Source organism: Haliotis cracherodii, unplaced genomic scaffold (assembly GCF_022045235.1).
Source record: "Haliotis cracherodii isolate W230 unplaced genomic scaffold, xgHalCrac1.p SCAF_20, whole genome shotgun sequence".
Lineage (NCBI taxonomy): Eukaryota > Metazoa > Mollusca > Gastropoda > Lepetellida > Haliotidae > Haliotis > Haliotis cracherodii.
In genome coordinates, this window is record NW_027266276.1 from 13,635,653 (window position 1) to 13,651,620 (window position 15,968).

The 15,968-nt window shown below is 40.0% G+C and overlaps 1 protein-coding gene across 1 annotated transcript; it reads left to right on the forward strand.

Moving 5' to 3' along the window:
• Window positions 1–2,604: 2,604 nt before the first annotated feature.
• LOC139470111 (uncharacterized protein YfbL-like) lies at window positions 2,605–10,538 on the forward strand. Its single transcript, XM_071252404.1, has 8 exons — window positions 2,605–2,856; window positions 4,187–4,377; window positions 5,101–5,209; window positions 5,808–5,930; window positions 6,130–6,305; window positions 6,993–7,272; window positions 7,802–7,960; window positions 10,181–10,538. The coding sequence occupies exons 1-8, from the start codon at window positions 2,751–2,753 to the stop codon at window positions 10,252–10,254; spliced, it is 1,218 nt and encodes a 405-aa protein (XP_071108505.1). The 5' UTR covers window positions 2,605–2,750; the 3' UTR covers window positions 10,255–10,538.
• Window positions 10,539–15,968: the final 5,430 nt, after the last annotated feature.

Genomic DNA, 15,968 nt, shown 5'->3' on the forward strand with positions numbered 1-15,968 from the left:
TGTTTGATAGTTGAATATTTCATTCTCACTGTGAAGCATAAGCCATTACGTAATAACATAGCACGTGATATGACATAATGACTTGTATACATTCCAGTGAGTTGAGATCAAGAGAGAAATAGATGCGGGCGGTTATGCAAACTCACTCTTCGTGCAATCGAATCTAGAGTCAATATTTAGTTATCTCGTCTGGTTGTGATCATATGAAGATGTCACTGATTCGAGAATGTAAAAGAACAACATTCATTTGTAAAACATGAGGGCAAGTACCACAATTTGGTCTCTTACACTTTTGTACTGTTTTACATTCTTGTTTTCCATTCGAGAAAGAAGTCCTAGTAAGAATCTGTTTTAGATTTTGGCTCTGTCTTTTACTTTTGAGTAAGGCATTGAGAATTTGAATATACTTATCTTTTAAGATTAAGTAATACAGATTTCTCCGAACCGTCTGAAAGCTTTCTGTAACAAGATTAATCGTTTAACATATTTAATAATTTCTGTCCATAATTATTATAGCGCCTCCCTTATCAGCTTCTTTAATAACAATTGACTCGTTGTTTGATAATCTGTTTAGAGACCCTCGTTCATGTTTTGTTTACCTCTTTGAGGGTTTACAGTAAAGGGAAAATCTTTGTTACTACCCGGTTTTGGAATGAAGGTGATTTTGTTTCTAACTTATGAAGTATCTTCGTTATTGACATCAATATCAAAATGATTTACATGTAGTAATCTCAATTTTCTACAAAAATCATATATATACATAGTAAATCGGATAGCCATGCTCTTCGCATTTCCCGAGGCAAGAGAGTAAACTGACTTTTAAAATCCAGTTTCCACCGTTTCCACCCAGAATTCCTGGGCTCGATCGTAGCGCCACCGGTAGCTAGTACGAGTTATGTCCCTGCTAAGCCTCTCCTATGTACCAAACAGATTCCAAAAATGTAACTCCATAATACCAGCCTAGTTCGGCAAGGATGGAAGCTGGACTTTTATAGTCAGTTAACTCTCTTGCCTCAGGAAGATGTGCACTTCGTCAATTCCTACATGCACATGGGAAATATGCTGACATCTCTCTCCTATTGACACTTTCCTTTTTGGACAAACAACACTTGTTTCTTAATAACTCCTCAAAGCTGCTGATGTAACCACATTTGACAGTTTTAAAAAAGTACTGCACCATGACATCATGTCTATTTTTAGTTCGGGTCCATAGTGGGTTACATACGACTCGGATTTAAGTGTTTTTTATTTAATACAATCATATAACAGAATCATATGTTTTATGCCATTCTTTTGTGTCTTGTGCCAAACCGTATATCAAGTGATCTTTGTTAAAACATCAATATAGACAATTAAGTATCACCTCCATCTTGTAGAAATTATACATGTGAAGATCCATCTGCTTAAAACAACATTCGTACATGTGATACCCCAATAACAACGCCTAGCGTATCTACTATTATCCAATCGTGAAAGTGAAACTCAATTTTTTGATAATATAACCCGCCATACATTTGCGGGAAGCCTTGTATATGGTTCCCATTCATTGGATTGTTAAACTTCAGTGATCGCATGAGTCTACCAATTATGGGTTTAAGTTGTTTGACCAGGGTTATAGTGAGTGAGTGAGTTGGGTTTAACGCCACTTTTAACAGTATTCCAGTTATATCACGGCGTACCAGGGTTATAACATTCAAGGTTTCAGTAAATTCCAAGTGTTCAAATAATTCCATGGTAGACATGTATAGGACAATTCTAATTCCTAATTTGACGCATCAATGACAGTCATGTCCAATTTCCCCTATTTTGACTTCTACCATATGTTCCTGTTTTGCTCAGGTGATCATTTGACTTGCCTCTGCGTGTGTGAATGACGGACTTCACCCGGATACGCTCACCCTTTCGCGATTACCTGGTATCATCACTATTTGAAAGCTATTCTTAAACACATCCCAATGATATAGTTGGGATCGTACAGTCCCATAGACGAAGGATGTCGATGCTTACCACTTTAAAGAACCCCACGAGCTTGAGAATTGGGTTCACTCTCAGTCTGCCTACATCTCAGTCTGCCTACACTGTAAATTGTTCAGGCGATACCTGATAGCAGAAAGATAGCATTTCAATTAGTCTGCCTACACTAGTTACTAATTTACACTCAGTCTGCCTACAAAAAAGTGCAGGCAGATTGAGCTGTAGGCAGACTGAGAGGTTACCGAGTATTGTATACATTGCGAACGCATGGTCAGCGGATCCCTACGCGGCCAAGGAACACAACTACATATAGAAAAAGAAACGTCAACATACACCAGCCACTCAATTTACGCTGTTGGCGGACGTATTCTAGCAGAGACACAAAGTAACCTTTAGATACGAACAGCCGATATAGTACAACCCTGTTCACATGGTTGACAGCTTTACAACAACAACTCAAACACATTTATAATTGATATGCATCTTGGCGACCGACCAACGTATAAAGAATGCTATTATGGGCTGATTTCGTGGAAGCTGCGTAATAATCCTTCTCGGAATTGCAGTTTTTCTTCTCACCCAATTGTAGCCATGTATGCGTTGTTCCTTTAGGAGCATGCCGCTTTACAGTCTATAAGGCCCTTGTGTGGAGGGTTTTGTGCCAATCTTGTCAATACATGTTGCACCGAGTTAAAAAAAACTTTGACAGATAACGTTCAAGGAAGTTTAGCTTATCTCTCGAGTGACCTTGTATTAGCTGGAAAGGATTTGTGCGTATGCATACACCCTGTTGTCTTTACTTCACTCACCTAACACTGGGTATAATTTGGATTTACGTTGAAATGATTGCATGTTCATCACTCGTCCTCCTGTTGGTGATTGGTGGGTACCTTTTGCTTACCTGTGAAACACGTTGTTAATTTCGTATTGGTCTTTACCTTTTCATATCCCTTGCTTCATACGACACGACAATATCGCATTATCTATGTAAACAGGATGTTCTTACCCAGGTACAAGACCTGTCGTGCGTCTCCTGAGCTGTGAACAAAGCAATTTGTGCAACAGAGCAACATTTAATTGACACTACGTACTTTAAACGTTAATGTTCAACTTCAGTAAGACTGCATAGACATGTCCATACTAATGACCCTGTTACATGTTGTCCTTACGGCACAGATTATCGGCTACTAATTTTGTTTGTAACTCCAATAGGCACTTTTCTGGTTCAAGTATAAATTTGAATGTGGACTAAGAAAACGAGGTGAGGATACAGGTTTATCTTGCCAGTCGTCCATTTTTTGCTTTGCATCTTTGCTTAAAACAGTGTATAAAATGATATATATATATATATATATATCCACAATCGTGTGTGGTTCAAACATATGAGAATTCGGTGTATGTATCAGTAACTATACATGATATACCAAGTTTCTTGTTTCCATCGTATGACCTTAGCTTTTCAAACTATGTCTTTCGATAATATCTGACCATTGTACCAACAGAGAGAAAGGCAGATTATTTTAAGACTCGCTTTAGGTGGATACATTACACTACAGTACAACTATAGATTAACAGAACGTTATGTTTCGCGACATATTGATGTTGCATACCGCCATTGGCTACCGTTTTTCCCCCTAGCTTTATCTCGTATTCTAAAATCTATGTTAAAATGAGCCCCAGATAGTTGTCGAAAGCGGAAATGTTTATTTTATTTTCACCACAAACGAAGGTAAATCCAGTCATGGGGATCGAAGAATCCGGAAATGCGCAACAGTTGATTGATAATTGATAACCTTTATTGATATGTAGTTTATTATTTAAACATCGGGTGTTCAGAACGTCCAGCATGGGAGACAACTCCAGATCAGGATGCTGACGTTCCTTCAGTCGTCTGAGGCAACTCCGAAACCAAGAACATTAGTTGACTCTCATGCAGTCAAACACCTTTGTGTCAAAATTGAAGGGACCTCCGAGGTTCTTTACAACAAACATGATAAACATTGATAAAGAAGAAATACGCAGGGACCAAACTTTAACTTCGAGACAACCGCAAGTTCGACACAACGGTGTTTGACTGTACCAATAATTGTAAAACTACATGTACCACAACTAGACTCGTGGCTCTCCATGGTCAAATCTATCTACATGCATTGCAGTAATAGTATGTATTTCTCATTCCTGTGTAATGCCCAATGTCCTTTTAATGTGACAGGCCTGGTGTCGCCGAATCCTGATGTAGATACTACCTGGATGAAAACCACTCTTCAAAACTATTTCTCCAAACCTCGACACCATGCCACACACCCGGAATACAAAGCTGAAGCCAGGGACTTCATCATGAAGGAGTTCAAAAGCTACGGATTGGAGACACACTCTCAACGTTTTGACACGGATCTTGTGACGGTAATGCTGATTTAACACGCTGTGTTATTACGATTTTTAAGGATTTATCACATCATACAGACAGGCCATTAGTGTGTGTGTGTGTGTGTGTGTGTGTGTGTGTGTGTGTGTGTGTGTGTGTGTGTTTTGCTAGTCTAGAGTAATGGCACGGGTTTTATAGACTAAGTGCTAGCCAACTGAGATACCACGCCCCTGTTGAAATATGGATATCCGGTCCCGCACACATATTATACTGACTCCGAGCTGACGATTCCTTGCTTTATCCCCTTAATGCCGAGAGCTCTGCACGGTCACAACTAGTATCTTCTTTTAGTGTGACCACTGGATCAAACCACTGACCGTCCTCTCCCTCTCTCTCTCTCTCTCTCTCTCTCTCTTTCTCTCTCTCTCTCTCTCTCTCTCTCTCTTCACGAGATCAGGGATGCCGTTACATATATGTGGGATAACGTTGAATCTTTCAACATATTCGCCTGATCAATTTAGAAGATTGAAAATTAAACACTGCATAACACATACTCTCAGTTTTGCTTAGCTACTAGTTCCTCACATTGACGAAATAGTGTAATCGCACTTTGACAGCACCATAACCCTTATATCAATTCGGGCTTGCCTCTTACACTAAGCTGGCACGAGGTTATATAACCGGACCACTATAACGTGAGGCACTCGTATCATTGTTTAGTGTCTCGATCATCACCGTGTCATACCCTCTTTACCTTACAGGTGAAAGGTGTAAATATCATCGCAATGTCGAAGGGAAAGAATTTCGGAACAATTGAAGATCAAATAGTTGGAGTCGCTGCGCATTATGATACCATGAGAGACACACCAGGTAAGGATTTTGGTTGTAATCATGATTCATAACAATCACTTTCGTCAAACATTACCCGAAACTACTGCACACGAATTGCCGTCGTAACACCATGAGGGACACAACAGATAATCAATTGATTTTAAATCATGATCACATTCACATTCCCTGAGCATGTCAAACAACTGCATCAGAAATGCAATAGTCGAGTTTTCATTCATGTTTTTTCAAGGTATTCAGCATTATCACTCTTTTACTGGAACCTGTAAACAAACATGACCAGTGCCTCATAGCACGATCAACGATTCACGCCTTCTGGTACATTGGCACGTAAAAAGTCAGGTAACAAATTATTTGTATTTGGTGTGTTGTTCACAGCACTCAACATTTTTCGAGCTACATCACAGCTGCTTACGTGTACAAATGCCAGTACCAGACAAATCCTGCAAGTTGTTGATATTGTGAACACTAGATTCTACAAGTCGCTGCTTCGACAAGTGAAAACGTTCTGGATGAGTCATCTAACATATCCTCATTTTAACATTAAAATCTTGACAGCAGATATCGATATTCATACACCATCATTTGACAAGAAACTCGTCCCATACGTTCCTTGCAGGTGTTGACGACAATGGCGCTGCAGTTGTCGGTATGTTACAAGCAGCCAAACATCTCGCCAAGTTCACACGAGACTTCACCGTGGTTTTTGCCGCCTTTGATTTCGAAGAATGGGAAAATGGAGGTCGGTACTCTAACATTGTTAGTGGATACTACTAGACTAGAATGTTTTGCATGCTCAAAATATTTTCGAACCAAACACATTACTCGCGATAACAATGTACATTTTTTTATAAGAAATGTAAATCCGTGTTTTTCCCTTACTCTAGTTATTTTAATATTTGTATCAAAACAGTCGCCCATGACATTTTCTATTTCAAAAGATCTTCCCCAAGTGGCGTGTGGAAACCTGAGCTGTGGAAGCAGAAAGTTCCTCAGTGACTGGGTGCCCACGTTTTGGAGCACGACACCTGTTGTAAAAGGAGTCGTCGTCATGGACACCATTTTTAACATACAGGAAATGCCAAACACCCAACAACTCCCACTTGGCTTAGATATGGTAGTGGCAACATATTATTAATCATCATACCGTAACATATTATATTATAGGTGGTAATTGCATTAATATTGTATCTGACTGGACACCAAGTTGACTTGGATAGTTATTCAAATGTTTATTACCGAATACCCGCAATGATTCTTCTCTTCATAGGGAACATTAAAAACTATTTCTGTATCAGCCTAGGGTGTACTTTTTGCAAATCTTGTACGTTCTGATAGCTTTGCTGAGCCTTCTGCCTGACGAATTCCTGCTTTCGTGGTTTCGGTATCTAACAGTTACGGTGTATATAACGTCAAAGCCAGAGCATAACCAGTCTCGAATATCCGTCAAAACAAATTCCAATGAGTGCAAAAGGCAAAATAGCGGTGAAAAAAACCCCATTAAAAATCATGGACTTTCGGATAGCTTTGCTGATCTTTTCGTCATACGAATACCCGCTTTAGCGGTTTCGGTAAAACGGCAAATCATTCGGTGAAAACTATGTGAATGGATCATATGCTAGAACGTAACTAATGGCCTTTGTTCCAACCAGAGGTGCCTCGTGCAGACGTTTGGAACGGTCGACTTCTTATTACATATAGGGGTGTTTGCAGGAAGTATTACTACTTTGAAAAACGAGAAGGATAGGAAACAAAGGATGACGAGACAGGAATGATTAATTGTTAAATCCGCATGTATCTCCAGCTTAATCCGGGCGTTGTGAAGAGCATTAACTCAGACGGCAAGAAGGGAGATTTCATCGCTGCAATTGGCCGTGCCTACGATTCCGACGTCCTTGAAGCCTTCGTCACTTCTTACACCGCCTTGGGTCAACCTGGGTTCGAGCTTGAGAAGATTAACATCACCGCTCTGACTGGCCCCACAGTAACACCACAGCAATTCATGATGTTCCAGGACTTCATGAGGAGTGACCACTACACCTTCTGGTCAAACGGAATCAAGGCAATCTTCCTGACGGACACAGGTGATCCACTGTCATGTGACTTGTTTGAATCTGAGAGATAACCGAGATATCTTTTTTATATTCTTTAGAAATTGAACTTAAGTAGGGAACATATTTTAGTAATATCGCGTTTAACAAAGCATCGCCACTCAAATGTTAATGTGTTTGTCCTGGTAAAACGGAATATTGAAATATGTACATGTAGATACAGTATACCAGTTATGTCGTGTCGTGGCAGCTTAATGTGAGAGACAAGTGACACTTAATGCTTTGGGGGGAGGGGATGGTGGTAATTCGCTGTGCAGAGTCCCCTGGGCATGCCAGAAGCCAATTATCGGGGGTTCCAATCCCGGTACCACTATAGGATCCTGCCACGCCCAAGGGACACTGCTCTGCATAGCTGATTTATGCCCCTGTGACGATTGCGCTGCAGTATCCCCGATGATCTGTTGCAGTGATTAGTAATATCCACCAGTATATATAAACTTTATCTCGTGAGAACATGAACTTTGTTTTATTTCTTACAATAATGTAAACGTTATCTTTTAAGCTAACTTCCGAGGGTACATGACAGTCTGCTACCATCACTCCTGTGATAATCTTAGCCGAATGACTGACAGGATGATTCAGTTTCTCGGCAAGACGACCCAAGCTGTCATTGGTACAGTCAACAAACTGGCACCATCTACCGGACATGTATCGGGGGCAGGTAACTCTAGCCATCACACACTATTTGTTAGCTTTTGATGAAAATCATTGGCTTATTCCTGAAATATTATCTCTGACTTGCGATGGATAAGCAGTGGTTTTAACATCATGTCAGGGCTTGTCAGATTAATGTGGAATTTGCGACAAAAGTGACACATAATACTTTCGTATCAGAAGGACACAAGAAGCAAGGGATAACAACCCTCCACAGAGAATTGTGGTGCCTTTTGAAAATGGGCCACCAAGAACACCAGTGAACAACTATATTCAACACTGGTTGGTGGCGACACAAAATACGCTGCCAAACATATACGAAGGGCGTTCAAAACGTTTTGCCACTTCAATATAAGACCAAGTCGCAGAATAACTTTTGCACTTTTATTTTTCAATATAATCTCCATTCACCTCAATACACTTATTCCATTTGTCCTTCAAGCTTTTAATGTCGCTTTTATATAAATCGGCAGATTGGCCCTCTAACCACGCCTCTGTGGCAGCCTTTATGTCCTCGTCATCCTGGAAGCGTCTTCCGCGTGGGGCAGATTTCATTTGCGGGAACAGGAAATAGTCACTGGGGGCTAAGTCTGGGCTGTAGGGTGGGTGATTTAACTGTTCGAATCCACATTCACATATGGCGGCACTTCTCGACTTGTCATGCAAAAGTAGCATTCCACGTGTTAACATCGAACGGCATTTCTGGCGAATAGATTTTCGCAGTTCTTTCATTACATTAGCATAATACTGTCTATTGATTGTAGTCTTTGGTGGCATGTAATCAGTCAGTAATATGCCTCTTGCATCCCAAAATATGGTGGCGATAACCTTTCCGCCGATGGTTGAGTGCGAAACTTCTACGGAGGCGGAGAATTTGGGTGCTTCTATTGCATGGATTCCAAGTTAGTTTCTGGGTCCCAGTGGTGGATCCATGATTCATCACCTGTCACTAGACGAGAAAGAAATCTGGCTTCATCAGCAGTACAGAGATCCAGGAGGTCTCGACAACTTTCAGTTTTCTGATGGCGATCTTGAGCTCTGAGGTTTCTAGGTACCCATCTTGCAGATACCTTGGACATACCAAGATGCTCATGAATAATGGTTCCAACAGTTCCAACTGATATTTGGAATTCCCTAAAAAGTTCACATACTTCCACTCGTCGGTCAGACAAAATTCTTCTTTCTATAGCAGCTATGGTTTCCGGTTGGGTGCCATCTGAAGGCCTGCCTGACGTTGGGTCATCGTCTATTGACTCCCTCCCTATACCTTACTGTAGAGACCAACGGCAAACTGTGGAATAGTCAGGAGCATCCTTACCCATCACTTTAAACATGCGATCGTAGATTAATTTTGCTTTGCATCCCTCCTTGGGGAGGAACTTTATCACAGCGCGTTGTTCATGTTTGAGAGAATCCATGATTGTGACCACCCTCAGGTGAATGAAGCCATCACATCTAACTTATTGTTGTTATGACACGTGTCAATCTGATGTTATGACACGTGTCACACCTTCCACAAGTTGACATTGTTTGTGTAAACACAAATGCCCAAGTTGCAAAACTTATTGAACGCCCCTTGTATCTACAACAGATGGTGTTTTCCATTACTGCCTGAAGTCTCTCTTTGTCAATGGAAGGTTGTCGGATAAAAGTTATGAAAATTTGCCGTCTTGATCAAAATTATACCTCGGAGACTGGTTTGCTGCGATAAAACATATGTTGTCTGGTGCAGGGTCGAACAGTCGGAGGTTTGACACGGCACACATACATTCTTATTCCTTTGAACACATCTGATAACTTTTATAATGCTGTCCTTATCTTTATCTCTGCATTTCTAATTCAACAGTTGGTTGGTTGGTTTGTTGTTTTACGCCGCACTCAGCAATATTCCAGCTCTATGACGGCGGTCTGTAAAAAAATCGAGTCTGGACCAGACAATCCAGTGATTGACATCATGAACATCGATCCACGCAATTGGGATACGATGACATGCATCAACCAAGTCAGCGAGCCTGTCCACCCGATCCCGTTAGACGTCTGAGCCCTCTTACGACAAGCATAGTTGCCTTTTACGGCAAGCATGGGTTACTGAAGACCTATGCTACCCCGGATCTTCACGGGTCTCTAATTCAACAGATCTTGTGGGTCAATAACACATTTTGAGTCACAAGACATATATGAAGTTTTAATGCATGCTGCTGTTTACAATCCTTGTTTGATGTTTCAGGGATCCCTGGGAACAATGCTGTCCTGTTGGCATGTCTCGTGGCTCTGTACTCAAGACTCGCAATGCCAGAATAGAGAGACATCCTTCTCCAGAAACAAAGTACTTCATTCAGTGTGGTACAGTCCCGCGAGATTCTTTTCGACACATAAAATAAACTTGTGTCCAAACTATTTTGATAAATGTAACTGATTTCTGTAGAGGATATGTCTGTTTTATAGAGCGGTTTCAGTATTTTAGAATTAGATGTTCATAGTTCTATCAGATAACCGTTATGCTTAATATTTTGCAAACTGTATTAATTTTCCTTTTCATTATTAAACAGAAAATAACGTATTGTCGTAATAACGAAATAACAAGAAATAAAGGTCAATACATAACTTCAAGGGGTTGTTTTATGTGTTAATAACGTGTCTCTGACGCGATAGATGCACACACGTTGACACACAATGACCAGGACCGTTGTATTATATGAATCAAATAAAACTTAATGGTGTTGGTCATATGGAATTAGAACCATATGCCTGAAGGCTGAGTGCAAATCAATTTACTTGGGCTCAATAATGTACAGGCCTTTGTTAGATGTGGACTACTCCTGACTGTGACATTCAGTGTACTTCAAAGTAAGGTGGATAAATGTATTGTCCACCTACTCCAGTACCGGACCAGTAGAACTGGCTGATTTGTCAGACCAGCGTCTACTTTGTAGACAAACCCGACTCAGATATGTTGACAATGGGATACGGAGGGTTTGTTCATAACATATGCAGTTTCTATGGCAAATGCAATGGGGAAAAAAATAAAATTATTGTTTCTCAGGGATATACCATTACATTTTGCCCAGAGGCGTAAGCTAACATCATCTATATAATATATTAAAACTTTCATCAGGTTTAACTGGTTCTTTATTTACTTGAGGCTGATATAAAATCATTCTTGAGTCTACGGATGGTTAAAGCGGTGGCACGGCACCCCAATGTCCCTGGTTTGATTTCCTAAGTTGGTACAATGTGTGAACCGCATGTTTGTTGTCTCCCGCTGTGACATGGTTATGTTTGTTTGTTTGTTATTTTATCCCGCTCTCAGCAATATTCCAGCCATATGACGCGGTCTCTAAATAATCGAGCCTGACATCATGACAACCGATCTACGCAGTTTGGATACGATGACATGCATCAACCAAGTCGGAGAGCCTGATCACCCGATCTCGTTAGTCGCCTCTTTCGACAAGGATTGCCTTTTACAGCAAGCATGGGTTGCTGAAGACCTATTCTAACCCGGATCTCACAGAAATATATGACTAGGTATTCCCATCACATCGTCGTTCACTCACTGACAAACTCACATATAAAAGATAACAACAGAGTTGTTAGATCTGCTTCTCCTGCATGATGTGCAGGGCAGACATATGTGAACTATTAATCGACCAGTACCTTGGCTAGCGAGCAACAGTCAGTTTGGGCAAAGGCTGACACTCCTCCAATTAATATAACCAATTCATTTCAAGTGATTTTATATAATAAATAGTGTTAGCATTCACTCCCACACACTTTGTCCATCAATCTTTATTACAGAAATACGTATACTGAAAGGCCTATAGTGAATATCTTTGTGGGTAGTGGGTGGACATATTGATTTCTACTTGCTTAAGTCACTCATCTTATCATTACGCAGTCAAAGGCTTCAGTACATAAATATTTGTAGAAGACATTAATTCATTAAACTGAAAAATATTGGAAATTGATCATGATGGATGTACATGTAGGTACGCAATTCGTAAATTATGATAAAATGGACAAATGAGAACGAAATGGTACTCATCCTCTATTAGCTGTACATTACACATTCTGAACATTCTGTTCAAATTATTCGAAAACAAAGGCGAAAAAACCCGTTTCATAATCACAAGAAATCAACATTGGCCATTTGCCGATTCCGACTATATGAAAAGCATGTGTGCATGTTCGCATCTGGTTAATATGTAGTGTACTTCACACACCCTTCCCTTTATGACGCCCATTGTTCAGGCGTATCAGGTGTGTGAAACAACTGCTCGGCATGCGTTTTACCGGGCGTATCTAGTATTGACTCTCAGGACAGATTTTTCACTGTTACACTGGAAATATTTGTTAAGTGAGAGACGCTCAGAATGCCATTTTCTTATGATACATAAAACGTATATGGAATGAACATGTAAACTTTGACATCCTTACATGAAGTCATCTGTACAAATATGGATTGTTACATCCTATGTATGCAGTGTATTATGACACCGAATAACCCCCACTTGCAACTTCGAAGGCACATGTATTTTAACAAACTTGGGATACAACAAAACACAATGTATTTGACAAGCAATAACGTTCGATCTTCTTGGCATATTACACCCTCTGTGTATTTCATAATGAAAACGCCCGTTTCTGACTTTGAATGTCCAATTCACATCAATAACTTTTACTCATTGACTATATTCTATCTCGTGTAGAGTGCATTCATGTATTTGACGACAGAGGTTTTGAACAATATTCATGAACTCTTTGTCATGTACCGGCTAGAATTCAGATCATACAATTTTGAAAGCACGTTCACTCAGCTATCTGAGCCACACTCCCTTGATAAGCTGTCAACGCTTATGATTATATTTTCTATTGGAACTATATAAAAACGCTGACACTTCCATGGCTGAAGACGTCACCGTTTTGCACGATATTTTCAAAGAAACACGTATGGTTAATATCCTTTTGATAAATGTGTAGCCTTTTCCTGTTCAAAAGCTAACCTTTTCTTCTCGGTCCACCATTGAATGCAAACTACTTAAAGTTAAAGTTCAGGTCGTGAGAAGGATTTCTTCTTTTATTTACACGGAGTCAACTATAAAAGAAACACACACGCACACACACACACACACTTTTTCTTTCTGCAGGATCTCTGCACTTGTACACGGTAACTATTCAAAATTAACATTGCGGTTTTAGTAAATGCGTTATCGTGTGACTGGATGTCAGGTCTATCAGTTGGGGTGTTGATACCCGTTGAGCGAACATGATTATCCTTTTTGCGAACTACTGGTGATAATCAGCTAATTTGCCTTTAACGACCAATGGAATCTGTTTTGTCGGGAAATCAAGACTGGTTATTCTCTGGCCTTGACGTTTAATATTTATGTGACACCTGTGCCCCAACACCAAGCGTCAATACATCAGGCATTGTTTAGATCATCAAGAAGTTAACCAATGACTGGATCGTTTTTGTGTACCATCATATTCCAAGCCACGACCTGTTCTTGTTGTAGTCACACAATATGCCATCGTTTGAATCATAGTTAACATTGTAGAACAAAGTAGTATATGTCCCTTACAACTCAAATGTTTCCTTGTCCCTCAAACCCGAAGAAATCACATTCAGTGGGAGAGAAGAGTTATAGCTACGGGTCCTACTATAATACAGAAAAATTGTTTCCTTTTCCACCGGTGAGTCACCTATAATAAATCTTAACCGAGTATCTCGGTAGTTTTAATATAAGGGTAAAGCTATTTTTCAGGGCATTATCAGAAGCCGAAGTCTTCCACCAACTTCCCGACGAATGTCGGTTTTGAAACATTTACTGCAATCAACACGAATGTCACTGACACACTTTTACAAATATTGAAACGCCATAGAATAAACCAGATGACGTCACTATTGAACGTGACGTCACCTATCCCTATCCTATGACGTCACCCAACAACCGGCGTGATAATGGCCCGTCGTCAAGCAATATGAGAGCATTATCAAGTTACAGTGGCCCGCTCATTTCTGATAACATGCGGGCGGTTTAATGATAAGTCTATCCATTTTAGCTATAATGATAATTTTATCCATTTTAGCTGTAATGTCAAATATAACCTTTTACCGAAGAGTGTTGATGTATTTGTAATACAAAACACAAGGGGTAAGATTCCATCTATCATCCCAAACCATATCTTAGTTTGTTAACTGTACGAACCAGTGTCTCTTGATTGAACAAAAAGTAAAACAAACAAGATCAAGTGGGAGAGAGTTACGGCTAGGGGTCCTTCTGTAAAAAAAACAGCAAAGGAAAAGTTAACAGTCACATGACAATACCCTGTTACGTTATTTTCAGAATAAGGATAAAAATAAGGAAATAAACCTTGTGTGCGTTCAATGTTTAGATTCGTTTACTAAGATTAGATCACGATGAGGATATAAACCTTGTGAGCTTTCAACTTATGGATTTTTAACAAAGATTCAATAACTTTGAATTTTGTTTGGAAAACGATTGCACTCGAACCTCGAGAATGATACAGGTTGGTATATGGCATGGAATATTGCTAAGTACTATTGCTGTTGCGAACTACATGTATTAACAAACGTGGCAGGAATATTTATAAAACCATGCACTGTATTCACGCATGCATATGAAGTAAACCATATTTATTGAAGGTATTTTGCAGTACGTATTCTCACGAAATTCCATATTGAAAAGCAGGTAACCAAGGAAGCGGTTCGCACGGAATTTGTTAAACTCGTGAACGATCACACAATTAATAATCAATATGAATTGTATCAAAATACAGTTTACAATCAAAACAACCCGTGAAGATTCGGGTTAGACTAGGTCTTCAGCAACCCATGCTTGTCGTAATAGGAGACTATGCTTGTCGTAAGATGCGACTAACGGGATCGGGTGGTCAGGCTCGCTGACTTGGTTGATGCATGTCATCGTATACACATCGTTGTGTGGATCGATGCTCATGATGTCAATCACTGAATTGTCTGGTTCAGACTCGATTATGTACAGACCGCCGTAATATAGCTGGAATATTGCTGAGTGCGGCCTTAAGCAACAAACCAAACCAAAAACATTGTGTGTGTGTTTATCAATAAGACCTTGTGCTGATGTCCACATTTCCATTACGTTGTATTGATCAGAGCACATACACAGGGCAGCTTGTGTCGTGTTTCTCTCCATACTCCAGCCTTGGTAAGTGTCACAGCATGTTATGTCATTATGCCTTCGGATGTACAATGCCTGATGCTGCACATTGATCAGTCTCAGCTAACACTGCTTACATCAACATGACCATGTCTGACTGGATTTTTTGCCACTACAAGAGCTGGCTTGTAAATGTACGGCTCGTATTGCTGTATTGAGCTTAGTTTGATATGCCGGCGGTAGAAATTAACCTGAAACAATCACTGTAGCAAACAAACAAACAAAATCAAGCACAAACAGGCACATGATGTAACTGCACAAGTGAGCCATGTGTACCAGTATTGATAGATCGTAAAGCTTTGTGACAGTTTGTTGTTGCATACCGACAAAGGTCTTACACTAGGTAAATAAAAGACCAAGGGCTCGACTTGCTGACGTACTTGTTGCCACGTGATCAACACTAAACCGTCCTTTCTACCCCTTTCAGTTTGTCATGGATAACTCCCGTTTATTCTGCCATCATTTTATTAGCTCTGATTGGTGAATATAAGATAGGTAAGCGATAAATCGCAAAGAGCAATAAAGAACGAAGCGTGGTTTTATCTCCCTGTTGTGCTTTAATGTACGATTAACAACTTCCGGCCCACTCGTCGTTTAATTTTTAAATATACGAAAGGTACGCGATAAACCTCAAAGAACAACAAAGAACGATGCGTGATCAAATTACGATGAAACATTGTTCTAACATGACGTCATTTCTGGAGATTCCAACATGCGCTCGCAGCTTGATGACGTCATAAATTGAACGACGTTATTGATCAACGCAGATTAACGCAGTTGCCGAACGAAGGTATT